This window comes from Leopardus geoffroyi, chromosome D1 (genome assembly GCF_018350155.1).
Source record: "Leopardus geoffroyi isolate Oge1 chromosome D1, O.geoffroyi_Oge1_pat1.0, whole genome shotgun sequence".
Taxonomy (NCBI): Eukaryota; Metazoa; Chordata; class Mammalia; order Carnivora; family Felidae; genus Leopardus; species Leopardus geoffroyi.
In genome coordinates this window covers 15,853,231-15,880,658 of record NC_059329.1, presented here as the reverse complement: position 1 = coordinate 15,880,658, position 27,428 = coordinate 15,853,231, and the positions used below count along the sequence as shown (strand labels likewise).

The window sequence follows — 27,428 nt, the reverse complement described above, 5'->3', positions numbered from 1 at the left end:
GACAGAGCATGAACGGGGGAGGGGCAGAGAGAGAGGGGGGAGACACAGAATCGGAAACAGGCTCCAGGCTCTGAGCCGTCAGCCCAGAGCCCCACGCGGGGCTCGAACTCCCGGACCGCGAGATCGTGACCTGGCTGAAGTCGGACGCTTAACCGACTGCGCCACCCAGGCGCCCCTGTCCCTCCGTTTTCTGAACTGGCCACTCCAATCGGGGCCCATCAGCCACTCTCTGCCATCCTTGATGTTTTTCTCCAAGAGAAGTTAGTCAGGGGACTGTCTTTTCCCTTCTTTCCCGTTCTCTTGTTTATTTCTTCCCTAACGCCCTCTCCAAAGACAGGGTCAGATGATGCCCCCACCCGCATGCATTTGAGATCATAGCTGGGAATTTAGTCAAAGGCAGGGAGGACCTGAGGACACAAGGCAGCCTCGGAGGGCCTCCCAGAAAAGAGGGACAGAAACTCTTTCAGCCAAATACACTTTATTTCTTTTCTCTCTCAGCTGACAGGGAGCCTAGCACATTCACGCAGATGCAAATGACCATCCAGGGGCCTTCGGGGAAGACGTGGGGGAGGGCCCAGAGGGCTGGTTCGGGGCCAGGGTCTGCAAACAGGGCAGGACCTCTGCCAAAGTTACCCGGTCCATCCCCACAAAGGGTCACCCAAGAGACAGCTGGGAAAACGGAAAGGTAGATGGAATAGTTAGGGATGGGGGCAACTTCTGTGCAGGAAAGGGGGGAAGTGAAGGGAGAAGGGGGCTCTCCTGCAGGGTAGGAAGGAACTGGTGATGGTGGGGGTGGGAATAACAGGAATAAATACCCAGACAAGGGGCCGTCCAGGTGAGGGGGGGGGGTGGGTAGCCATGATGTGTCACAATAGTGAATAGTGCCTGTGCTATTCTAGAACTGAGCGCCAACAGAGAAGGCAGGATGGAAGGAGCTGGGGAGAAGGCTGCAGGGTGTGAGTTCTCCAGAAGGCAGAGGAGCCGTTCTCTTCTGGGGTCCAAGATTTACTCAGGGTACAGGGAACAGCAGGCCCCGGAGAAGCCAGACCTGGGCCTGTGGGAGGCAGCGTCCTCAAGAGCCGTCAGATGCCTCTCTGATTCAGGCCAGAATACAGATCCTGCTGGCCTTTCCGGATGGGCTGGGGGTAGAATAGAGAGGTGGTAGTCAGCAGGGTGGCAGGAGGTAGTTCCTCAGAAAGAAGGGCCCCTGAAGATCTAGCTTTAGTGCAATGGAAAGACTCTTGGACTAGGAGTCAGGAGGCAGGCTCAAGTTCTCACCTGAACCAGGCACCCACTCGTAACAGACTTGCCGCCTTCCGTAAACCTCAGCTTTCCCATCTCGAAAATGGGACTCTAAAGACCCACCTCTCAGGGCATTTGTCGGAATTCAGTGAAGTCACTCACGCATACGACAGCGAATATACCACATGCTTGGCTGCTGCTCGATAAATAAATATTTGTCGAGCTTGTCCAGGTGTGCTATTCCAAATATTTAGCAACAGGTGGTGTGCACACCCACCCACCGGTCGGAACGGTCCTGCTGGGGGTCTGCCGCGCCAGACATTAACTCTCTAGCTGTCTGATCGGGAGGCAGCCTGGTGGGGGAGAGGCTGCGAGGTCTGGCGGTGCGTGGGTTGGGGCAGGGTGGGCAGGAAGCTTGGGGCTGTTGACCAGTGAAGTACTTTGATATTTCAACAACGGGTGTGACGGTACCGGTGCGTGCAGGTGGGACGTCAGTCCCGAATGTGTCATGTTAGAACGTGCGGGTGTGGTCTCCCCCGTGCTAACGAATCAGCCACAGAAATAGGAGCGCTGTTTCCCTCCCCAGGCCATGGTTGTAGAAGCCACACGGCCTTGGAAATGGCCCTGCTCCATCATGAAGGAGGCACAGGCGGGCACAAGGCGGGTTGTCCTGGAGCTCTGAGTGAGGGGCTTCGAAGGGTCTGGAGGGCAAGACAGACGGTCCCACCTGTCGCCTTCTCCCCTAGAAAGCTCCCCTCCCCCCCCCCCCCCCACTCTGTCCCTTGTTACCTCGTAGTCTGGATTGGGCACAGGTGGTGGTTTCTCCTTGTTTTGTCCTGCAGGGGAGGGGGTGGGGGAAGGATTAGTTTCCAGAGGGAACACCCATCTCGTGGCAACGAGACCCAGGGCTGTTCTCTCGTCTCTGTCTCCTCTTTTTCCATCTTGGCCGTTCTTTCCCTTGCTTCCTTTCATCCCATCTCTAACGACCCCCACCCTCTCTATCACGTTATGACTTTCCTCAGCTCAAAGTCCTTTCACGTTTCCTTTCCTACGGGTAAGGGAAAGGAGAAGGCGGGCGCCAGTATCCCAAAGGCTCTGTCCCCACAGACTGGGAGGGGAATCTGGTTACTCCAGAACACTCAGGCATTTGGGGAAGCCATCCTGTTAATAAACTTTTTGTACTTTTCTAGGACGGGAAAGAGAAGTGATTTGAGATGTGCACCCCTCCGTCCAGATGCTGGCCACACGGTGAATGTTCTATAGGAGCTGTCTTGACCTGGCTGTGGACTTGCCACCCCGGCTGGACTTTCCCTTTGGTGGGACTCTTTTCCGACTGCAGCCCGCGGTCTTACCCCTGGGCCTGCCGCCTGCACCTGGTCCTCGCATCATGGTCACGGAACTGGCCTTTTTATTCTTGCTCCAATAATATACCAGCAGCAGCACCCCCAGAGTGATACAGACATCAGCCACGACGATCGCGGCCACTGCCATCAGATTCACCTCAATGCAGTTCTGACACACTGTGGGGGACAGGGGGAGGGGGAGAAGAAGAGAAATCACCGGGAAAAGAAGACACAGAACAGCAGACCCCAGCAAGGAACACATAAAGGCGATTTTCCCTTTCTTACTCTCACGCTTGCCGTGGCCGGAGCGGGACCTTCCAAAGTTTGTAACAACAAGCAAAGGAGGACGGTTATGGATAGAGACCTTGGAGTCAGACAGTCCTGGGTTCAAGTCCCAGCTCCGCGCAACTTACTAGCTGTGAGGATTGTGAGAAGTGTTTTCAACTCTCAAAGGCTCTGTTTCCTTTTGTATAAAAATGGGAAGAGTACTTAACTCATACTGTTGTTGAGAGGGTTAGATGAAAAAAAAGTTCCTGGCAAGTGTTTGGTATATAGCCCTTGGAACTTAACAAGCGCTCAGAAAATGTTAGCTGTTATTACTATGCCCTAGTTTATGACGCTTTATTATTCGTGTATTTATTTATAAGTGTTTACTTATTTTTAAGAAAGAGAGAGAGAGAGAGAGGGAGCATGAGTGGGGGAGGGGCCGAGAAAGAGAGAGAGGGAGAGAGAGAGAGAGAGAGAGAGAGAGAATCCCAAGCAGGCTCTGAGCTGTCAGTGCAGATCCTGACTTGGGGCTCGATCTCACAAACCATGAGATCATGCCACGAGCCGAAATCAAGAATCAGGCGCTTAACCGACTGAGCCACCCAAGTGCCCCGACACTTTTTTGTAGCAGCTTTGCGAATCTTTCTGAAGAATTTATCTCTGGATAAAGCATCAGCTGAACCCATATCTATGAGCCATAATTCTGGATTCGATAGAATGCAAACGATGCAATCCTGTCTCTTGGGAAGTTGTTGTTTCAGATCTAATGCTGGGCTCACCCAGATGACCCCACATTGGTGTTTAATCTAGATTTCAGAAAACGCTGACACTGTGTGGCCCCTAAGAGTCTCAGATTGAGGGTAAGAGAAACACAAAGATGCCAGGGGACTGTGAGTTGAGTTAGGGGAAATAATTGAGAACACTCTCTTGAAGTGGTCCTTTCTAATGGTCCCATATTACCTCTTGCTTTCAGGTAGAGATAGTTCTTCTCTAGTGAGTTGCTTGTATAGCAGGCATAATAACCACTGTCTTCCATTTCTGAAAAACCATCCAGAAATAGCTGTTCTCCATATTCATTGGGCAAGAGGCCACCATTTCTTTCCCATTTTATTGATTCACTTCCCAAATCCTCAGGGCATGTCAGCACCACCTTGGTTCCAGAAATGGAGACTTTGTACCCTGGGAAATGGGAGAGGAGAGAAGGGAAATCGGAGGGAGGAACCAGTAAGATTTTGGCAAAGGCAAATTAGTCACAAAGAACCAACCAGATGCAGAAGGTCATTTGTCACCCAGGCCTTGGGATTTCTTGTCAAAGGGGAAGTCTGCTGGCTACAGGGTGTGAAAGAGGGAATCCGAAGGCAAAGGGGAACTGGACAACCTTTTTTTTTTTTTTTGTAGTTTTTTTAGTGTTTATTTATTTTTGGGGGGAGAGAGAGAGAGAGAGAGAGACAGAAAAGGGGAGGATGGAAGTAAAGGAAAGTCTAGAAAAAAGTCCCTTTGGGAATATTTCCAAAACGGGAGTTGGAAATGTGATACTGGAAGGACCTGAGTTCTTGGGGTTCATCTCTCCCGACCAATTCCTTCTCCTCTAGCCACCCACCGGCATCCTGAGGGCACCCATGAAAGACAGCTGAACTTACGTGCGGAGGCAGATGCCTGTGGAGATGGCTCTTCACCAGAACATGAGAAAAAGAAAGCACAGTAAGAAAATAACCTTGGCTTAAGTTTCAGTTGTAGACACAGATTTTCACGTGGGGCTAGATACTATCCCTCCAGAACCGGCAAAGAAGGCCCATCCTTTAGCGAGCCCCAAGCCTGGAAGGTAAGTTATGTACTCAGCACACCGAGTATGCTCCTAGACGTAGCTCGGATGCATCAGATGGAGGTTATACCGGCACGCGTTTCTAAATCCAGATCCACGGGAGTGCGGGAAGTCTTAAAACCCTAAAGGTGAAAAATTCTCAGTCTTCAAGCTCATTCTCCTGCATTGGCGTGAACCATACTCTGGTTAGACACGAAAGGGTCTTCTCAGAGATAAAGACCTTCACTCATCGTCAGGAGATCTGTGAGCCACTGATCCTTGGGCTTACGTATTTTTCATCATTCAGAAGTTCTCTCTTATGATGAACAGAATCCCTCATAGGAGATCAAACAGCCTTCTTATTCTCTACCACTTCCCTGTTATTGCCTTTAAATTGTGTAAAGGACTGTACCCCTTTTAAGGGAATGGTTCCTCCCATAAAAGGTGGCTTTATTTTGAACTATCCTGAGTATAATCAACTCTCAATTATTTTTGTTAGAGGGAGGCAGTATTGGTGTGGACAACGAAGAGCTGCTAGTATATATAATTTGGGGCCCAGGCACATTCCCCACAGCAGGCCATGTTATCCTGGGAGGTGGGGCTGGGGCGCCTCTCTGTTTTCTGGAAGGTTTGTGGCCGGGACACAGGGCGGCACTAGGTTATGCCGAAGCCTGGATGTGGCAGCTGGAAGAGAGGAGAGGTGCTCAGAGACCGCTTTTTCTCTGTTGGGGGCTTTCTGCTATAGTAGGCTGTTAGGGACAGGGCGTTGGACTGAATCAGAAGCCCTGTGTTTGAATCTCAGATCTGCTTTAGGCTGTGTGACCCAGGGCAAGTCATTGAACTTCTTTGAGCCTCAGTTTATTCATCTGTGAAATGGAGATGAAACACCAACCTCACAGGGTATTTGTGAGTAGCTAATGGATTATGAGGGTGAAAATGAATGGCACATAGCAGATGCTTAAGAAAAATGTTAGTTACTTTCTTCCTTTCCTTCTTGGGGTCCCGCTACAATGGAGAACAGAACTGAGTTCTGACCCAGTTGCTCAGGCAGCTCTCCGGCTGAGATCATGTGGGTTGTAAACAACTCATTCTCCAGATTTGTCTAGCTGCTAATAGTTAGGATTTGAGTATAATGACGTAGATAGTTGATACTATTTGGACTTAGAAATAATTTTCAATACTATTTCTTAGAAATGTTATATAAACTAGAAATCATAAGTAAAATAATTTAAAAGTAAATAGACATTTCACTCTGCTTGGCGTTCGTTTGAAAAAGAAATGTAAAGGGGCGCCTGGGTGGCTCAGTCGGTTAAGCACCTGACTTCTGCTCAGGGCATGATCTCACGGTTCTTGAGTTCGAGCCCTAGGTCGGGCTCTGTGCTGGCAGCTCGGAGCCTGGAGCCTACTTTGGAATCTGTGATTCCCTCTCTGCCCCTCCCTGCCTCGTGCTCCGTCTCTCTCTCTCTCTCTTTCAAAAATAAATAGACATTATCCGCTGGCTGTCAGGATATCTGCCCTACTTAAAAGTCTACAGTTCTAAACTAATAATTCTAGATACACATTTTTTTTTAATGTTTGTTTATTTTTGAGAGAGAGACAGAGACAGAGCATGAGAGGGGGAGGGGCAGAGAGAGAGGGAGACACAGAATCTGAAGCAGGCTCTAGGCTCTCAGCTGTCAGCATGACGCGGGGCCCAAACCCACGACCCATGAGATCATGACCTGAGCCGAAGTCGGACGCTTAACTGACTGAACCACCCGGGAGCCCCTAGATACACAATGATTAAATAAAGGTATTTGGATTCCATTCCTTCCACCCCCTTTTCCCAAAACCAAACCAAAACCAAAACCAAAACCAAAACCAAAAACAAAAACACTGAGCCTCATTTCTCTTATTTATTGTGGGCCTGACAGAAACATTCTTTTTTTTTTTTTTTTTTAATTTTTTTTTTTTTTTTTTCAACGTTTATTTATTTTTGGGACAGAGAGAGACAGAGCATGAACGGGGGAGGGGCAGAGAGAGAGGGAGACACAGAATGGGAAACAGGCTCCAGGCTCTGAGCCATCAGCCCAGAGCCTGACGCGGGGCTCGAACTCACGGACCGCGAGATCGTGACCTGGCTGAAGTCGGACGCTTAACCGACTGCGCCACCCAGGCGCCCCCTGACAGAAACATTCTTAAGAAATCTGGGGGACAACCTGTGGCTTATTTTATGCTAAGTGTAACCTCTATTGATTTAAAAATAGGACATATGTTTATACATCGGAGTTGAAATAGAAAATTTAATGCAGATTAGCGTAAGAAATTTTACAAATTCTCTCTGGAGAAACCAACTCTAAAACTAGTTTCAGAGGTGAATAGTGTTCTATTTCAACTCCTTTTACCTCTCTAGTTTGTAGTTTTTATTGGTTCAGTTTAAATAACTTTGCAGGGCCCTACAAATTAATAATCCATACAAAGTATATATATTAGAGGGAAACTAATCTTACTGCTCAGCAGTATGTTATACAGTGAATATTTGTGTCTTGGAATTTAAAAATTATGTAAGGTGATAGTATCATGAATGGTTTATAAATGTGTGCTGACTTGCCTATTTTAAGGGATCTTATCCACCACCGGGTCAGAAAAATGTATTTTTAATTTTTTTTAATTAAAAAAAATTTTTTTTTTAAATTTGAGAGGCCTTTTGAGGGGCGCCTGGGGGCTCAGTCGGTGAAATGTCGGACTTCGGCTCAGGTCAGGATCTCACGGTTCGTGGGTTCGGGCCCCACGTGGGGCTCTGTGCTGACAGCTCCGAGCCTGGAGCCTGCTTTGGATTCTGTCTCCCTCTCTCTCTGCTTTTCCCCTGTTCACTCTCTCTCCCTCTCTCTCTCAAAAATTAATACACATTAAAAAAAAATTAAAATGCCTTTTGAACATTTTTAAGCCATGGATTTAAACAACCACATAAGGGGCGCCTGGGTGGCACAGTCGGTTAAGCGTCCGACTTCAGCCAGGTCACGATCTCGCGGTCCGTGAGTTCGAGCCCCGCGTCAGGCTCTGGGCTGATGGCTCAGAGCCTGGAGCCTGTTTCCGATTCTGTGTCTCCCTCTCTCTCTGCCCCTCCCCTGTTCATGCTCTGTCTCTCTCTGTCCCAAAAATAAATAAACGTTGGAAAAAAAAAAAAATAAACAACCACATAAAATAAATTACCACATTTAAAAAAGAAATAAACATTAAAACATATAAAAAAAACGAATTTGTGATTTATACAGAAACTCCCAGTGGCTTCTATCCACACTTCCCAGAATGTATGCTCAGGGATCCGTGACAGTTAGCAACAAACACAGGCCCATCCCCGATAGATCCTACCAGTAGACCATTGTTGTTTTTCGTCTAGTAGTTCTGATTATTAACATGATTGTCCTCCATACCTTTTTGTCTCACATTTGAAAAGAGGTCGTGTAGAGTGAAAATCCTCTTACCTGAAGGGTCGTCATTGTCTGAAAAGGAAATGATAAGCAATTGTTAGCTACCCTTGTATCAGCTACCAAGAACAGACCCTGGTCCCCTGGGTTAGGACCTTCTGGTACTAATGTAATACTGTGTGTCAACTCTACTCAAACAAAAAGAAAAGAAAAAGAAAAGGAAAAAGAAATGCATCCTTGGACTGCGTCAACAGGTCAGTCATGTTGATGACTGGTGAAATGATTATGGACAAGTTTATATTCATCTTTCAAATTCTCTATTGGAGCACCTGAATGGCTCAGTCGGTTAAGCGTCTGACTTTGGCTCAGGTCATGATCTCACAGTCCGTGAGTTCGAACCCCACGTCAGGCTCTGTGCTGACAGCATGGAGCCTGGAGCCTGCTTCGGATTCTGTGTCTCCCTCTCTCTCTGCCCTTCCCCCGCTCACACTCCGTCTCTGTCTCTCTCTCAAAAATAAACATTACAAAAAAAAAATTCTCTATGGTATTAAAATGTAATTTTCCAGATTGAAAGAAAGAAAGAAAGAAAGAAAGAAAGAGAAGAGCAGATCTCCAAATTCTTCATGGTGTACAGGAAAAGTTGTTTTGGGCCCTACCTCCTACATTAAACAACTGATGGCGATTTACAAAAATAGATCCTAAGTAGTCATTTTGCAATAGCAAGTCATTACATCATACACCTTAAACTTACATTGTGCTATACGTCAATTATATCTCAATAAAGCTGGGGAAGAAAATGAAGCTCTGCATTGCACATAAATTGATGATAAAGAAAAATCAACTGTAAATGGCAACGGCATGCAGAAGGGATTAGTTATCCCGAAGCATGTCAGTGCTTTGGACATGCTCCATCTGTCAATAAGGTAACGTTAGGGGCGCCTGCGTGGCTCAGTCCGTTAAGCGTCCAACTCTGGCTCAGGTCATGATCTCACGGTTCGTGAGTTCCAGCCCCGCGTCGGGCTCTGGGCCGACAGCTCAGAGCCTGGAGCCTGCCTTGGATGCTGTGTCTCCCTCTCTCTCTGCCCCTCCCCTGCTCATGCTGTCTGCCTCTCTCTCTGTCTCCAAAATAAACATTGAAAAATTAAAAAGAAATAAAGTAACATTAAAGCATGCTGCGTGGGAAAAAAAGACAGTGTTCTAAAAATATTACAAAAGAGGCAGTGCATGGAATGTAGACGGGCACAGTGGCCACCTTTTAACACAAAATTGCTTCATGCAGCTCCGAGGAGCTGATTGAACAGAAAGGCTTCCGATATTGGGACATTCCTGACTCTACCGCTGTGATTGGGAAATAAGTCCCGGCCAGGCGTGCTCACACGCGTGTGCACACAGGAACGCACATGCACACACACATTCAGAGCATTTGGACACGTGACTCTAAACCTGCACCCAGAGGCTTATTCGCCGCATGCCCGTGTATACGTTCCTATCCTCTACAAGATCCCACATCAAATATGAAGGGCAAACAAATGAAAACTTTCAGCACTTTCAACCTGAACAGTTGCAAGTTTTTTTTTCTTTCAAATAGTTACCATTGGGGCACCTGGATGGCTCAGTCCGTTAAAACGTTGATTTCAGCTCAGGTCATGATCTCACAGTTCGTGGGTTCGAGCCCTGCGTTGGGCTCTGTGCTGACAGCTTGGAGCCTGGAGCCTGCTTTGGATTCTGCGTGTGTGTCTCTCTCTCTGCCCCTCCCCCGCTTGTGCTCTGTCTCTCTCTGTCTCTCAAAAATAAATAAATGTTAAAAAAATTAAAAAAAAATAACTAAAACTCGTTTTTCCTGGGATCTCTGTTCCTTTCCTCTTGCTGTAACTACCTCTGGACTGACCAGATAGTAAAAACTCCTTTAATAGGTCTCTGTGGAAGTTCTGTGTGTGTGTGGGGGTGGGGTGGAGTGGGGGGGGGGGTGGGGGGGTGAGAAGTGAGGGGGTGGGGGTGGGGTCTAGCAAAAGCTCCACTCATAAAAACAAAGACTGCTGGGCTGATTGCATAACAAGGAAAGAAAGCATATTCTTACCTTCCTGCCCCCAAGCGCCAACTAGAAAACAAATAAGGAAAAAAAAAAGAAAAGAGTTAGTCAATGTTGCGGGTGCCTGAAATTCCAAGCAGAACGAGTAATGTGGTCTAGTTTGGCCATGTCGGAACCACCTCTGGACCAGAGTCATACCTGTACCCCAGATAAGTGACATGAACTGCTGGGTACGGACCAGTGTCCAGTTCCTGGTCCATTGGGATGAAACAAAGCGAAGAAGCATCTAGCGTTAAACATGAACACTCAATATTTGACCAAGAGTTAGAAAAAGTTGAGACTCCTTTTCAGGCCACCAGGGAAATAGCAAACGAATTTTGCAGCCTAGCCTCCGTTTTTGAAAATCGGACTGTGGAAGAAAAACAAGCTTTTGTTTAGGTACGCACGTTGAGATTCTTGTTCCGTCTCTGGCTCCCGCTTGTCTGATGGTTCAGTTTTGCCATCTGTTTTCTGCTCGAGCCAGAGATGGAGATATTTGAAACTTCAATTACTCCTCCGTTAGAGCCTGTGTGTTGAAGAGCCTGGTCACACTTCCACTGGGCTCCTCACTCGGCAATAACCCGGATTCATTACGATGACCAGTTTCCCTCGTGTTGTCTTTAAGTTCTCCGTATACCCGGGCCTCCCTTTTTTTTTTTTTTTTTTTACCAACAGCATCGAGTGAGACCCCTCCACCCACCCAGAGCCGACTGGGCACGTTTTCGTGATGCCAGATCTTTAGGGATGCCCGGGACTTTGATACTTCATCTCGCTCTCTTTCCATCCCCCACCCCCACCCCCACCCCAGAAAGCATCGTTTATATTATAAGCTTCGAAGAAAATGCCTGACCTCTCCTTGCAGGAGTCATGTCCTGCCCCTTGACACTCAAAATGTCTTCCTGGGACCGGCAGCAGACTTATAAACCCAAGAGCTTCCTCGAAAGGCAGAATGGCGATCCCCACTCTGGTCCTACTGGAGCAGGAGTTCCAGAATCCCAGGTGATTTGTGTGAGCGTTCAAGCCTGAGAAACTCGCAGTGAAGCAGGAAGCCGAGACACCATGGCTGTGGCTCTGAGATAGGAGCCCCAGCTCTGATAGCATTTTCTAGGCCTCTGAACGAAAGCCGTCGTGAACCATTTTGCATCACGTAGCCTTGAAGGCCGCAGGCCTTCTAGACAGTCCTGGCTTCCCTGGGTCAGCTTTAGCACTGACTAGCCGTGCGGTTTTCAACAAAGCCATGTAACATCTCTGCACACCAGTTTCTTCATCTACAAAACAGGGGATGTAACCTTCGCCTTCCAAGATGAAGCTAAGAATTAAATTAGTTGATACATGTAAAGAAGTTTTCTTTAGGCAGTCTCTGGCACTTAATAAATGGCAACTTTTTTTTTTTTTTTTTTTTTTTTTTTTAAATCTTATCTCCTATGAGATGTGGAATTGCTCTCGGTCCTTTACCTGCCTATATTCTCCCTTGCTTCAAAAAGGACTAGATTAAACGAAAGTTCTTAGTCACCTGAAAAGGACTGAAAATTATGAGGTATGTTTTGTCTCAGAGACCAACCTTGCTGTACCCCCCCCCCCCCCCAACGGTTCGGGTTCAGCTCTCTGCTCTTCTAATCTCTTTTGTGTTAGTTCTTAAAGGCTGGGTAGTTCACTGACGAACAAGCCTGTCCTTGGAGGCAGAGAGACTTCTTTGTTTTCAACAGCTACGATCCCAAATGTTCCCTGAGTGGTGGCCCATGCATCCGTCCCATATCTCTTTCGTTAGCCTGCCGTCTTGGATCCCTAGCCTAACATAGCACAAATAGTTCCTTATACCTTCTGGTAAATGAGGCTCCCTTGGTACCACTGGGCATCACCAAGGGAGGCTGTGGGCCTTCCCACAGCCTGGAGAAATACGACCCTTTCTCATTTCATCCTACTTACCTGACAGGAGACAGAGTCCCAGAACTCTCCAGAGGCTTCCCGATGGCATCATTCTCTCACCGGATGGACACTGAATTCTGCCTAAGATGGTGGAGCCTGGTGGCTTAGCACTTCTGAAAAAGAAACCGGAGGACTTGTTCAACCCCCCTGCTGCAGGTGAGGACCCTGAGGTCATTGTTCCCAATGCCGGGATGATAAAGGGGGCCTCGTTAGGGGGAGACTCACCATTTTCTGAAGCAGGCACCCAAGGCTGGGAGGGGAGGCGAGTTAGAACCCCACACAGGAAGTGTGCAGGGGCCTCTGGGCCTGCGGGGTTCTACGTCACTTGGAAACGTTCGAGGCAGAGGCCGCCACCTGGGTTGGCTGGGGAGAGATGGGCCCCATATCTTCATCTTCCCATAGCACAAGCAAGAGCACTCTGGCAAAACCTGGGGGTGAAATAAAAAATACCTGCAATTTAACTGCCCGGGGCCTTGTCCCGCATTGGGACCCCCCCTTCTCAAATACCCCCTCTCCCCAAATAAGCTGTGACAAGGAAGAAAGCGCTTAAAAAAAAAAAAGGATTTAAAGTAATCTCTACCCCCAACATGGGGCTTGAACTTACAACCCTGAGATCAGAAGTTGCATGCTCCACCCACTCAGCCAGCCAGGTGCCGCCCCCCTTGCTTTCTTTATGGTGTGTCTGCCATGGAACAGCAAAGGTGCAGACGTCTTATTGACAAAACCTGGCTTGGAACTACAAATTGGCTTAAAACTGTTTTTGGTGGGTTTTCTTTTGTTTTTTTTTTTGGCCCATGATAGTGACAAAAATATTTTATTTTTTTAAATGTTTATTTATTTATTTTGAGAGAGATAAAGAGAGAGGGAGGGGCAGAGAGAGAAGGAAGAGAGAGAATCCCAAGCAGACCCTGCACTGTGGGTACGGAGCCTGACGTGAAGCTCGATCCCACACACTGTGAGATCATGACCTGAGCCGAAATCAAGAGTTGGACGCTTCACCAACTGAGCCGCTCTGGTGCCCCTACAAAAATATTTAAAAACACAACATTCAGTGTTGGGAAGGGTCCAGGGTGAGAGTCTCAAAATCTGCTGCTGCTAGATTGATACAGCCTTTATTTTTTTTTTTTTCAACGTTTATTTATTTTTGGGGACAGAGAGAGACAGAGCATGAACGGGGGAAGGGGCAGAGAGAGAGGGAGACACAGAATCGGAAACAGGCTCCAGGCTCTGAGCCATCAGCCCAGAGCCCGACGTGGGGCTCGAACTCACGGACCGCGAGATCGTGACCTGGCTGAAGTCGAATGCTTAACCGACTGCGCCACCCAGGCGCCCCGATACAGCCTTTATTTTTAAGCTTACATAAATCAAATGCTCATTATATGCCAGGCACTGTGCTCAGGGCTTTGCCAACACATCTCATTTAATGCCCAAAACAACCCTCCAAGGTAGGTATTACTTTTATCCCCATCTTATACTCGAGCACACCGCGGCTCGGACGGGTTACCTAACTTGTTGAAGAGTACAGAGCTGGGACTCTACAAAACATGTTGGCAAAACTCACTTTGCAAATATATAATATCTATTAGGCTGTAGTTTTGTGCTGGGTCCTGGTAATGACAGCTGTTAACAGTCCTTGTGGATGTTAAGTGGACGATTTCGGGAGACTGATACTAAGAAAGAGGATATATAGGTGCCCTGGGGATGATAAGGGGGGGGGAGGCTAATACAGCTTGGGGGGCAGCGACGGTGTCCCTGAGGACGTGACATCCAAGCAGAAATCCGATGGCCCCGTAAGAGTGAACCAGGCAGAGGGGAGGATGGGTTAATGTATTCCAGACGGAGCAGGCATGTTTGAAGCTCGGGTTAGGAAGAAAGGCCCATGTGAGAAACTAGAAGTCCAGAAGGCCGGTAACTGAGAGAGTCAGAATGTGTCAAGAAATGAGGTAGGACAACTCAGCAGGGACCACACGGGGAGGGATTTAGGAACCATGTTAAAAATTCTTAAGGATTATTCCAAGTGCAATGGGAAACAATTGAAAGGTTTAAATCAAAGAGCAACAGTATGAAATTCTTAGAACCTGTTTTTTTTTAAGCTTATTTATTTATTTTGAGAGAGAGAGAGAGAGAGAGAGAGAGAGAGAGAGAGAGCGCATGAGTGGGGAAGGGGCAGAGAGAGAGGGAGAGAGAGAATCCCAAGCAGGCTCTGCACGGTCAGCACAGAGCCCAACACAGGGGATCGAACTCACGAGCTGTGACATCATGACCTGAGCCAAAACAGAGAGTCGGTGGCTTAACCGACTGAGCCATCCAGGCGCCCTGATGGTGTCAACTTCTTTAAAAAAGTTTCGGGGCGCACGGCTGACTCAGTCAGTGGAAGGAACATGCGACTCTTGATCTCTGGGTTGTGGGTTCGAGTCCCACGTTGGGTGTAGAGATTACTTAAAAATAAAAATCTGGGGGCGCCTGGCTGGCTCAGTTGGATGAATCAGACTTCGGCTCAGGTCATGATCTTGCGGTTCGTGAGTTCGAGCTTCCCGTCGGCTCTGTGCTGACAGCTCAGAGCCTGGATCCTACTTCCGATTCTGTGTATCCCTCTCTCTCTCTCTGCCCCTGTCCCGCTCGTACTCTGTCTCTCTCTCTCAAAAATGAATAAAAACATTAAAAAAAATTAAAAAAAAAAATCTTTGGGGCACCTGGGTGGCTCAATCAGTTAAGCCAACGACTCCTGATCTCAGCTTAGGTCCTGATCTTGGGGTTGTGAGTTCTGGCCCTGCACCAGGCTCCATGCTGGGTGTCGAGCCTACTTAAAAACAAACAAACGAAAAAAAAAAACAACTTAAAGAAAAGTTGGAGTGAAAAAAGGTTTTAATGACAGAATTAATACATGCACATGTTACAAAGAACGAAGGGCACGGAAGGGTACATAACGACAGCCTCCTACCCCACCTCGCCTCAGCCCTATTCCTCTCCCTAGAGAAAACCACTTTTAACTTTGTGAACTGTTTTCTTCTCGTGGTTACCTTCTTATCTCTGAACGTGCACCGTCATCATTGGGGTTCTCCGGGAAGCAGACTCTGAGATGGGGACTTGTGTGCAGGAGGCCCACTGAGGGGGCACAGGAAGAAGGGGCACTAAGTCACGGTAGCAACAGAGAGCTTGGCCAATCCCACAGGGAGTTCTCAGGCTGGGACAACCTCTCCGGACGGTCCCGAATTGAGGCGCACCAGGCCCATCATCTAGTCTTGGATGCGAACTCTTTCTAGAAAGGGGGTAAGAACTTGGCCAAGGCGTCTGCTCCTGCTGAGGACAATGCCCTGCCCGTGGAGAAGCTCAGCCGAGGGCCCTCAGGGGACACAACGCCAGCAGCTGGGGGATGAGCAGTCCTCAAGGGGGAGCCTGGGCAGCACCACATGGCACGACACAGTTCACCCCTTGCTGTGTAATAATTTCACCCTATCCTTAAACAACCATTTCAGGACTCTGCTTGATCTCTGTTCCCGGAGAAGCTTATAAATGGCGAGTTAGTGGGACAAATTGCGGTCCCACTCTACCGCAGTTCTGGGGCCCCATCTGGTAGTCATCTCCCTCCTCTGTTACCCGTATTTTGGATTGCTCCCAGCCTCGGCTAGCACTTCTGCTAACCTACGGGAAGACTTAGCTTGAGGAGTCTGAGCCCCAAGAGTCTGGTCGCCTGGCCTTTTCAGGCAGTGAACCCCTCCATTTTGTATGTATTCTCCTGTTCCCTGCAGCCTTGATTCCTCTTGATGATAAAGAGAGATTCCTTCTGCTGGGAGAGTGAATCATTTTTTTTTCCTTTAAAGTAAGCTCTATGCCCAATGTGGGGCTTGAACTCACAACCCTGAGATCAAGAGTCACATGCTCTACTGACTGATCCAGCCAGGCGCTCCAAGAGAATCTTTTTTTTTTTTTTTTTTTTTTTTTTTTTTTTGCCTCCCAGTCTCTTGGCCATGGTAGGGAACAGGTATAGCTTAGTTTAATGGAACTCTTGCTGGGTACCATGATGGAAGCATCCTGCTTCTGGAAACCATGGCCTCTAGAAACTCAGAGTCTAGAGTTATGGGGACAGGAAGCACGAATTCCCTGAATGGTTCACTGGGAGTAATGGTAAGCACGAATACTCTTATTTCCAACCCTTAGTTCCTGGATGCATGGATACTACCTCCTGGGGACAAAATACCAATGGATCCTATGGTCACGTGTCCATATACCTTTGTTATAAAGTAGGTCCCATGCGGGGTGCCTGGGTGGCTCAGTCGGTTAGGCGTCCGGCTTCAGCTCAGGTCATGATCTCATGATCCGTGAGTTCGAGCCCCCCGCATCGGGCTCTGTGTTGACAGCTCAGAGCCTGGAGCCTGCTTCCAGTTCTGTGTCTCCCTCTCTCTCTGCCCCTCTCCCACTCATGCTCTGTCTCTCTTTCTCTCAAAAATGAATAAACGTTACAAAAATTAAAAAAATAAATAAATCAACTAGGTCCCGTGGTCCCTAGTGATGCTACGCAGGATCTAATGCTGATGGATCCGCCAATATGCGAACTTGTGGATGGTGAGCTCTGCAGGCAAGAAAGTCAAATCCACGCCCAGAACATGTACCAATTCCTATGAAATGAATCAAGTCCTTTCCAGGTTTCGTCTGGAGGGGATCCAATGTAATTAACTGGCCAAGAAGGGACTCCTTGGTTTCCTCTAGGGAGGGTACCACATAGGAGGCTCAGCATTGGACTGTTTCAGCAGCAACAAAATCTACACCAGCCTTGGTGGGAGCCCACACTGTTGTACCTAAGTACCGCCTTTACCACTGCTGCCATAGCTACATTTAAAACCCCCAACGTTGCTGTTTGGGGATGGCCAAGGGCAGAGGCCAAGGGTTAGCCAAGGCTAGCCAAGAGGCTAGCTGGCCAAGTCATTTTCTTCTACTTTGTGTGGTAGTGTCTCTTCCATGATGGATGTTTTCTCGTGGGTGTTATATGACACAAAGACCTTCACATTTTATGATTCCATGGGTCCATATACACGTGTCTTACTCCCTTGCCCCCAAGCTTCTAATCTTACTCGTTCTTGTCCCCTGACCAATCAATTAAGCCACTTTTCACTGTCCACGAATCTCTATATATTCTAATACCAGGCCACTTCTCTCTCCACATGAAGAGGATGACCATGGACAGTGCCAGAAGTTCTGTCCTTTGGGAGGATTTCCCCTCACTACTGTCTCTCAAGGCCCACTTCCGAGTGGGCATTCAGGGCTGTGACTGTTCATTTCGGCTTGCATCCCCATGCCGAGCTGACATCTGCCCTACCCTATTGTCCCTCGTTTATCTATCTCCCTCGTGCCATTGGAATTCCACAGTACGGAGATGGCCCGAAATCCTCAACCTCTTCCCACAATGCTTTTCTCCATACTGCGTATCTTGCAGAAAGCTTGGCTCTTCTCCTTCCCTCCTCAGGACACTTCCTTTCTTGCTCTTTCTCCAAATGCTATAGGACAAGAATAAAAAGTCTGACTCCTCGCTCTTCATGATCTCTTCCAGCCCATTGCATTTCCACTCTCCCGCACAAACCCCTTGCGGAGATGCTGTTGGTGTCTATGCCACATCCCCCTAGCCCATCTGTGACTTCAGTGGCAGCTCTGTGGTCACTTCTGATGCACACTGATGTGGTGTCCCCTCAAAAGCCTGTGCAGGCAGGCGTGAGCCTGAATGAGCAGGAAAGAGTAGGGACTTGCTGCCCCCAGAGGCAGCCCTGATCTAATGGGAGAGGACACAGTGGATCCCATCCCCAGCCTTCTATCAGTCAGAAGATTGATTCATTTCTGAAATGCATTCTACGTGGTTCCTCAGAGGGTCTCCTAAGAGACTTTGAGCTGCAGGTGACTGGAACAGTAACTAGCTTACTAAAACACTCTTCATCTGCTCTTTTTTTCTTTTTTAATTTTTTGGTGTTTATTTATTTTTTAGAGAGAATGAGTGAGAGAGAGAGAGAGAGAGAGAGAGAGAGAGGGAGAGACAGAGAGAGAAAGAGACACAGAATCCGACGCAGGCTCCAGGCTCTGAGCAGTCAGCACAGAGCCCGACGCGGGGCTTGAACTCACGAACCGCGAGATCATGACCTGAGCCGAAGTCGAACGCTTAACCGACTGAGTCACCCAGGCGCCCCTGATCTCCCCTTTCTCGCTTACTGTCCCTGCAACCTCATTTTGGCTTGGTAGGATCAATTCCCTAATAAACCGCAAGTGTCTAAGTCCTGCCTCTGGCTGTCTCCCCCTCCTCTTTCGAGGGTTTGCCAACCTACCTCTCCAGCGTTCCTTCCCGTTCGCTAGTGACTTATACACCAGGTTGGCACTTTTTTCCTCTGCCCTCAATATTTGAGTAAAACCCGATAAGCCATCCTTCCCACTCTGGCTTCACACATCCTTGACTTCCTCAGTTTCTACGGCCTTTATCCCCACTCCGCCTCAGGTAATTGCCAAGACACGCTGACTTGGTCACCACCGGTATCTCTCCACATCTGAAATCCCAAACTTTCGAGCTTTTTATTTTTCCTTTGTGCTGTCTGCAAAACATCCCATTGGCCAGAGTACTGTTATTTATTTGACCAGTCCTCTACTGGTAGTCGTTTGGGTTTTACACATCTTTTGTTGTTGCAATGCTGCAACAAAATTCACATACACCTATCGCTTTCAGCAAGTGTATCTGTAGGATAAGCTCCAAGAAGAGAGATTGCTGGACCAAAGGCTATGTGCAGCTACATTTTGGCAGATATTTTCAAAATTGCCCTCCCCCAAAGGGGTACCAATTTATACTCAATCAGTGTATCAATGTTGTTTTTCATCGTATCTTTGTGAATGCTGGGAGTTTTTCTCTCTCAAAAATTTTATTTGTATTTTAAAAATGGGTGTATAGGGGCACCTGGGTGGCGCAGTCGGTTAAGCGTCCGACTTCAACCAGGTCACGATCTCACGGTCCGTGAGTTCGAGCCCCGCGTCGGGCTCTGGGCTGATGGCTCAGAGCCTGGAGCCTGTTTCCGATTCTGTTTCTCCCTCTCTCTCTGCCCCTCCCCCGTTCATGCTCTGTCTCTCTCTGTCCCAAAAATAAATAAATGTTGAAAAAAAAAATTAAAAAAAAAAATGGATGTATATTTTCATCTAAATAACACAGCTGTCATATTAACACTGCAAGGCTTATAACGAAAACCAATAATCTCCTGCCTGCCTCTTCCACCCCTTAAACCATTTGGAGTTGATTTTTTTTTAATGCTTATTTATTTATTTTTGACAGAGAGAGGGAGAGAGAGAGTGAGAGAGTGAGAGCACAATAAGGGGAGGGGCAGAGAGAGAGAGAGGGAGACATAGAATCCAAAGCAGGCTCTGGGCTTCAGCTCTCAGCACACAGCCCAACGTGGGGTTCGAACTCATGAACTGTGAGATCATGACCTGAGCCAAAGTTGGTCACTTAGCTGACTGAGCTACCCAGGTGACCCTGGAGTTGATTTTTGGATCTGATACAACTAGAAATCCAATTTTATTTTTTCCCGTATGGCATTTTCCCAACATCCATACTGTTGTCTTCTCTTTCCCCAATCTTCTGAAGTGCCACTTGTATTGTATATCAAAGTTTCATATGTGTAAAGGTCTAACTAATGGGCTCTGCATTGTTCCATCTCTACGTCAGTACCACACCATCTCCATTTTTATAGCTTTGTAATAAAGTCTGATATCTGATAGAGTAAGTTCTGTACCCTCGTCTTTCTTTTTGGAAGAGTCTTGGCTATTCCTGGCTTCCTACTTCTCCATATAAATGCTAGAATCATCTTCACAATTTCATTCAAAGCTGCTGAGGGGCTCCTGGGTGGTTCAGTCAGTTGAGTGTCTGACTTCAGCTCAGGTCATGATCTCACGGTTCAGGGGTTCAAGCCCAGCGCCAGGCTCTGTGCTGACAGTGCAGAGACTGCTTGGGATTCTCTCTCTCTCTGACTCCTCCCCGTCCCCACCTCCCTCCCCCCCCCCTCAAAAATAAATAAATGTAAAAAGAAAACTGCTGAGATTTTGTTAGAAAATGGAATAAACTTAATTTGGGGAGAATTAATATCTTTATGATGTTAAGTCTTTGGTTACATGAACATGATATAGCTTTGGTAAAGTAAAAAAATCATGTCATCTGCAAACAATTACAGCTTTATTTCTTCTTTTTCGTTCTGTAAGCCTCTAATTTCTTACTCGTGTCGTACAGTTCTATGTAGGGCCTCTGACGCGACAGTAAATAAAAGTGAGGACATCAGGCCATCTTTTCAATTCTTAATTTAGGAATGAATCTCCTATTTCCTATTCTCTGCTTCTATTGAGATGTTCCTATGGTTTTTCTCTTAATCTGTTTTTGTGGTCAATTACATTTATAGATTTTCTAATATTAAACATTGTTGTATAACTATTTGGTACTGGTGATTTTTCTTCCTGTCTTCACCTGGTTAGATTCGTTTTGCTAATATTTTTTTAAAATTTTTAAAATTTAAAAAAATTTTTTGAGACAGAGAGAGACAGAGCATGAGCAGGGGAGGGGCAGAGAGAGGGGGAGACACAGAATCTGAAGCAGGCTCCAGGCTCTGAGCTGCGAGCACAGAGCCCGACGCGGGGCTCGAACTCACGGAGTGTGAGATCGTGACCTGAGCTGAAGTCAGACGCCTAACCGACTGAGCCACCCACACGCCCCTCGATTTGCTAATATTTTGTGTAGGATTTTTGTTTCTGTTTTCATGAGTGAAATAAGCTTGATATTTCTATGTTATGTCTTTATCTGATGCATCAGGTTATGCTAGCCTCAAAGAATGCATTGAATAGTATCTTATTTCTTCAGTATTCTAGAAGAAGTTAGCTTTTTCTCGCATGTTAATTTGTTTAGCACTCATTCACTTATTGTTCAACTTCTAAAGTTTTGTTCCATTTCCTATGTGCTGCTGTCTTCTTATTCTCCTTGTCTTTTATGCGTATATGCCATTTTAGCAGGGTTTCAGACGTTGAAGATCAGTGTTTGTTCTGTTTTTCACATTTCACCCCAAATCTGGTATCTCTCCTTTCTCATTTATGCATTTATCTGTAAAGTTTGACTACCTGAGGGTTGGTTATATTAAAGAGTAGGTTCAGGTCTGAGCCTGTACGTTTAACTTTAAATTATTCTTTTTTTTTTTTTTTAATTTTTTAACATTTATTTATTTTTGAGACAGAGAGAGACAGAGCATGAATGGGGGAGGGTCAGAGAGAGAGGGAGACACAGAATCCGAAACAGGCTCCAGGCTCTGAGCTGTCAGCACAGAGCCCGACGCGGGGCTCGAACCCACGGACCGCGAGATCACGACCTGAGCCGAAGTCGGACGCTCAACCGACTGAGCCACCCAGGCGCCCCTAAATTATTCATTTTAATAGATGACCTAAGAAGACTTTATGTACCATAAGATGGTATATAATTCAGAAGATACTTTACCAACCCAGGAGCAATGCACGCTCTCAGTACGCAGACCGTAGCTTGGAGTACTATTTCCCACTAAAAGTAACCCGGAATCCTTGGAGAATTATGGATGATTTCAGGTCTGGGGCAAGAAGTGTACGAGATCAGCCTGGAACATCTTGTCATGGGTCAGAAGGATTAGCATGTGAGAAATTACCGTGATGCTTTGATAGCCCTTTACCATACTATATAACAAGCGATTCCAGAGATCACAGAACAGTATGGCTCATAGGCAAAATTAAGATCCTTGGATCTTTTGGCTTATTAAATCAAGGAAAAATATTTAGTGAAAAGCCGTGGAAAAGAGGTGGGGAAGGTTCATCCCCCTAGGATAGGGTGCCCATCAGTGGCAGAAGGACCTGAATCCTGTGTTCTATGGTGTTCATAAATCCTATCTTACTCTCTGCTGCACCAGCCCATTACAGGGACTGGAGTTGTGGGTGAGCAAGGGGCCTCAGCAGATTGATGGTGACCGGGCCCCAAACGCTCTTGCCCTTGATGAGGTTCAGGACCCGCTATCCCAACTATGATGCCTTGGCATAGTGAACGCTTTGAGTTGAAGGGATCTGAGAAAATGGCAAAGGCAAGATCACTCTGATCTTTCCCGGTCCTTCTCCCCTGAGACAGACCATAAATTCCTTGTAAGGGGTGCCTTCCCTGTGCCTGCAGGAAAGGAGTACCCTTATCTCAGCCTCAAGAGGAATCCGAACAAACAGTCCTTGCTAAGGTTCTGCTCTGTTTACTACAATTACCTCATACTCCTCTACTTACCTTTCCTTGACAAGCGTCCACTCTTCATCCAACGTTGCATCAAATACTCAGGTCTGTCTTGGAGTTTTCATTTCCTTGCGAAGTCTCCTGTGTCACGTAAAACTCATAGTAAATGAACTTGCAGGATTTTCTCCTGTCATTCTGTCTTTGTCAGTTCGGGGAGAAGAAAGCTTTTCCTCTCCTACACTCTGTTGTGGGAATGCAGGGGCAAGAATTCCAGGCTATAGCTGGAGCTTGCAAATTACCATGACGGGAGCTACGCGTTTTATCTGTAAACCTCAGGCAGAGGACGCAGTGACAGGATAGGTGTCACAAAGAGATAGCCGAGGTAAGATCTTATACATGTTGAGTGTCTCACACACATTTGGAGTTTTGTGTGGCTAGTGAATATCCAGTGCCGAGTTAGCTTGACCATCTCTTCCCAGATCAGCAGACATCTGTTTTACTCGTCAAGGTCTAACTTGTTTCACAAGCCACTTGCTTCCACACTTAATTTCATCTGTCGTCTTTGTTTGTTTCCTTCTCTTATTTTCTATAGCAGACTTGAATATTCTTTTTTTTTTTTTCATGTTTATTTATCTTTGAGAGAGAGTGAGGGAGGGAGCAGGGGAGGGGCAGAGAGAGAGGGAGACAGAGGATCCGAAGCAGGCTCTGTGCTGACAGCAGAGAGAGAGCAGAGAGAGCACGGTGGGGCTTGAACCCATGAACCGTGAGATCAGGACCTGAGCCGAAGTCAGATGCTTAGTTGACTGAGACACCCAGTTGCCCCACATATTCTTTTTTTTTTTTTTTATATTTATTTATTTTGAGAGAGAGAGAGACAGAGAGAGAGAGAGAGAGAGGCCGAGAGAAAGGGAGAGAGAAAGAATCCCAACCAGGCTCTGTGCTGTCTGTGCCGAGCCTTACTCGGTGCTCAAACTCACGAACTGTGAGATCATGACCTGAGTTGAAATCGAAGAGTGTGATGCTCAACCGACTGAGCCCCCCCGGGTGCCCCAGACTTGAATATTCTTAATATTCTTAAATAATACAACAAACACATATTACAAGGATTCAGGAGCCAATTTGAAGAGGGTCCCACTGCTCAAAGATGGGAAAATTTGAGAATCCATAAGGATAATAATTATAATGTGTGAACTGCATCAAACATGTTTAATGACATGAGTTTGTAATGACACTACAAATAAACACAAACAAAAATAAATCTTTAACTGGTAACCATTGGATGATATCAGTGAACTAACTCATTATGCTCAAATTGGGTCTTTCCTATATGAACTATCCCACTGGGCAACTATTTAGTACATGAGGAAGTTTCTTTTCCTAGCCAGTAAATGAAGCAGGAATGATAGAATTAGAATATCGCCATTTTGCAATACCAAATGAATGAATAGATCTAAGCACTGGGCATCAAAGGCTGTTAATATCACAAAAAAAGACAACCACACGTTATGTACCTCTTGAAGGAAGAACACAACCCCACAGGACAGGTAGTCTTGGATACAAAAAGTCCACTGTGAATCTGAATGAACCCCAGTGTAGTTAAGGTCATTGGCTGTTGGGTGTGGCCAGCCTCAGCTGACAACTTGTTAGATATGCAAATTTTCAGGACTGCATCAGACCAGAGTCAGACACTCGGAAGGTGGGGCCCAGCAATCTGTTTCAACAAGCCTTTCAGAGGACTCTGATACCTTTGGGAACGACTGAGACTCACTGCTTTAAACACAATACCAATTTATAGGAAATACCAAGGAACATATTACACAACATGATGGTGATTGCAGGCAAAAAAAATCCAGACTGTGGAAAACGTTATCAGACAAATGACCCAGTTTCTTTACATTTAAATCATAAGAAAATAGAAAAGAGATGAAGGGCAACCTATGTTTTAAAAGAGACTTTGGGGGGGCGCCTGGGTGGCGCGGTCGGTTGAGCGTCCGACTTCAGCCAGGTCACGATCTCGCGGTCCGTGAGTTCCAGCCCCGCGTCAGGCTCTGGGCTGATGGCTTGGAGCCTGGAGCCTGTTTCTGTGTCTCCCTCTCTCTCTGAGCCGATTCTGTGTCTCCCTCTCTCTCTGCCCCTCCCCCGTTCATGCTCTGTCTCTCTCTGTCCCAAAAATAAATAAACGTTGAAAAAATAATTAAAATAAATAAATAAATAAAAGAGACTTTGGAGGGGGGTGCCCCGGTGGCTCAGTCGGATCAGGTCATGAGTTCGAGCCCCGCATTAGGCTGTCTGCTGTCAGCACAGAGCCTGCTTTGGATCCTCTTTCCCCCACCACCTCTTCCCCTGCCCCCCTCACTTGCACTCTCTCTCTCAAAAATAAATAAACACTAAAAAATGTTAAAAAAAAAAAAAAAAAAAAAAGAAAGAGACTTGGGGAACATACAGACCAATGGCAAATTTTGGATCTGATTTGGATAATTCAAATAAACAAACCGTGAATTTTCAAATAACGTTTATGAGATAATTGGAAACTTTCACATTGGATATTTCATATTTAGGAAATGTTAATTCTTTTTAGGCATGATGATGGTTTTGAACCTACATTTATTGGTGAAATGATGTCTTCAATTTGTTCAAAATAATATTGGATGGGTAGGTGAAGGTACAAATGGAAAAAGGTTGACCATGGGTTGACGATAAGTGGGCTTTTTTGTTATTTTGTTTTACTATTTGTTATACTATTTTGTGTAATTTTGCATATGTTTGAAAATCGTCATCGTTAAAGCTTAAGGAAAGACTGCTTTTGCCTTTGGGGGTCTTTGTGGGAACCCATGGGAAGAATTTTGGGTTTAGATGCAGAATCCCCAGAATGAGCCCTAGTTCCAGCCCATTTATTTTGTAGCAGGAGTGAGGTGGGTAGCTGGGTAAATCGCTTCATATCTGTTATCCTCATTTTCTTCATCTGTAAGATAAAGTGGTGAGAATTACATGATGTGTTCAAATGCTTTGCACAAAGCTTTGCAAAGGTTTTAGTATCCACAGACTGAGTTCTATGAAGCCAGATATGGCATCTTCTTTTTAAAAAAAAATTTTTTTTTTATGTCTTTATTTTGAGAGAGGGGCAGAGCACGAGCGTGGGAGGGGCAGAGAGAGAGGGAGACATAGAATCCAAAGCAGGCTCCAGGCTCTGAGCTGTCAGCACAGAGCCCAACACGGGGCTCGAACTCAGGAGCCCTGAGATCATGACCTGAGCTGAAGTCGTATGCTCAGCTGACTGAGCCACCTAGGCGCCCCCGGCATCTTCTAATATATATATATATTTTTTTCAGCAGTGTTGATCATATAACAGGTGCTTTGTAAGTGTTTAGCTTCAGTATTCTTATTCAATCAAATCATTATTTATTAAATGAATGATAAATAGGTACATTCCCAATTCTAGGTTCCAGACACCTAGAGCATTCATTTAATAATTTTTTTGTCATTCATTCAATAATTAAGACTTTTAATGAATGAATGAAAAGTAGGCGAGACCTTCTGACAATTGTTGAATATGTCACATTATACACATCCAAGTAGAACCTGTTATATATGTTACAGATTATATTTGCTCCTCTTATTTCACGATGGCTCCTCGGCAGGAAACAGTGAGAAGTTCTTGTGCAGTGTAGATTTTTCAGTCCTGGAGAGGATCTTCGCGAAAACAGGCCAAGCTCAAGCTGAGACTGGTTTCAGGGCTTCACTCTTGCAACTTCCTTGGGTTCCACCAGAGGGAGCTCCATACCGCTTAGCTTTACTGAGACTCTTGCGCAAGTATGCATTCACTCGTTCAGCAAATGTGTATTGAGTGTCCACTATGCGCCTAGCAGTTTTCCCTGCGGAGGACTCTGCCCTCCAGGGACTCAAGTCTAAAGTGGAGACAGACATGTAAACAAGTAACGATGGCACAGCCTAGCGAGGGCTATAATAAAAGCGTGTCGCAAGGTGTTAAGGGGATTATTAACTCTGGCGGCAGGGGGCCAGGAAGTCTTCATAGACTGGGAGCTGAAGTTTGAAAGGCAAGAGTTTATCAGGTGGACAGAGTAGACAATGGTTTATCAGGTAGGGCATAGCTTATACAGATACACGTGGGGAAATAAGAAGAAGCATGTGATGAGTTTGGAATGGCTAAGAATTAAGGTTCCGGGAGGCTGGAGAAAGCGGAAAAGGGGCTGGATAGTTGGCAGGGGCCAGATCATCAAAGGCCTTAATCTGTGAAAAGAGAAGAGCCACTTACTGTGTATATCAACTCAATAGCTATATGAGAGATCTTAAACTGTAGGAGAGATTATAGCCTTCTCATACTTGTGCACAAAATAGTTGTTTAGTTTTTTGTGGGTTTTTGTTGCGGTGGTGGTTGTTTTAAGATTTTACTTGTAAGTAAGCTCTACACCCAACGTGGGGTTCGAACTTACAACCCCCAGATCAAGAGTCACATGTTCCACGGGCTGAGCCAGCCAGGTGCCCCTAGTTTTTTGTCTTTTAGAGGGTCCTCGGGGACCATGTACACACTTCACAAGATCAACGTTCTCATGATTTCATAATCGATGCCCAGTTTGGTGCTCACTTTCTCTCACGTTCTTAGGATTTGGTTTTTGTGACTTAAATGTGTCCAAAAATCAAACACCCTCTCAAAAACCAGGGAGATTTGCCACGATCAAGGATCTCAAAAAATAAATAAATAAGTAAAAAATCATGGTTCAGCCTTCTGAGGCAATTCCTAAAGACGCATTCTAGAAATGTCTGGGAGGATGTCAGCAGCATGAGAGTAAAAAGCTTGTGCTGAAGGTGACAGTTTTAATTAATTAGGTAATTAAATTTACTTACAAAATGGAAGCACAGTTGATACCCAAGGCCAAGGTAACAGCTTTAAACCATAATTTTTGCTCTGCCTTTAAAAGGAAGACATTTCCTCCGGTTACCTGCTAGTGTGGCCCAGCAGAGATCGACACTTGGGCCTACGACATGGGAGGAGACAGAAAACAGCAACGGTGAGGAAGTCTCCCTGAGTTTTCCCAGTACTGAAGCTGGGGGGGGGGGACCCCCACCGAGAGGGGCACCGGGCCTGTCCCTCTCTTGCTCTGACTCACCTGAGGAGACTCACACCCTG

The 27,428-nt window shown here is 46.4% G+C and overlaps 1 protein-coding gene across 1 annotated transcript; it reads right to left on the bottom strand.

The window, feature by feature from the left end:
* Positions 1-461: 461 nt before the first annotated feature.
* Positions 462-22,419, bottom strand: CD3E (CD3e molecule). Its single transcript, XM_045482997.1, has 10 exons — positions 22,337-22,419; positions 12,280-12,482; positions 12,055-12,167; positions 10,138-10,158; positions 8,118-8,135; positions 4,493-4,522; positions 3,813-4,031; positions 2,595-2,762; positions 2,032-2,078; positions 462-1,139 (listed from the first exon to the last, which is right to left on the bottom strand). Exons 3-10 carry the CDS (start codon positions 12,104-12,106, stop codon positions 1,083-1,085), a joined length of 612 nt encoding a protein of 203 aa, XP_045338953.1. The 5' UTR covers positions 12,107-12,167; positions 12,280-12,482; positions 22,337-22,419; the 3' UTR covers positions 462-1,082.
* Positions 22,420-27,428: the final 5,009 nt, after the last annotated feature.

Bases quoted from the DNA above. Each gene is read 5' to 3' on its own strand.
- CD3E (XM_045482997.1), bottom strand. From the start codon at position 12,106: ATGATGCCATCGGGAAGCCTCTGGAGAGTTCTGGGACTCTGTCTCCTG. The intron at 10,159-12,054 runs GTAAGTAGGATG...TTTGTTTTCTAG, and splicing joins GGGACTCTGTCTCCTGTCAG to TTGGCGCTTGGGGGCAGGAA. The intron at 2,763-3,812 runs GTAATATGGGAC...TGTCCCCCACAG, and splicing joins TCTCTACCTGAAAGCAAGAG to TGTGTCAGAACTGCATTGAG.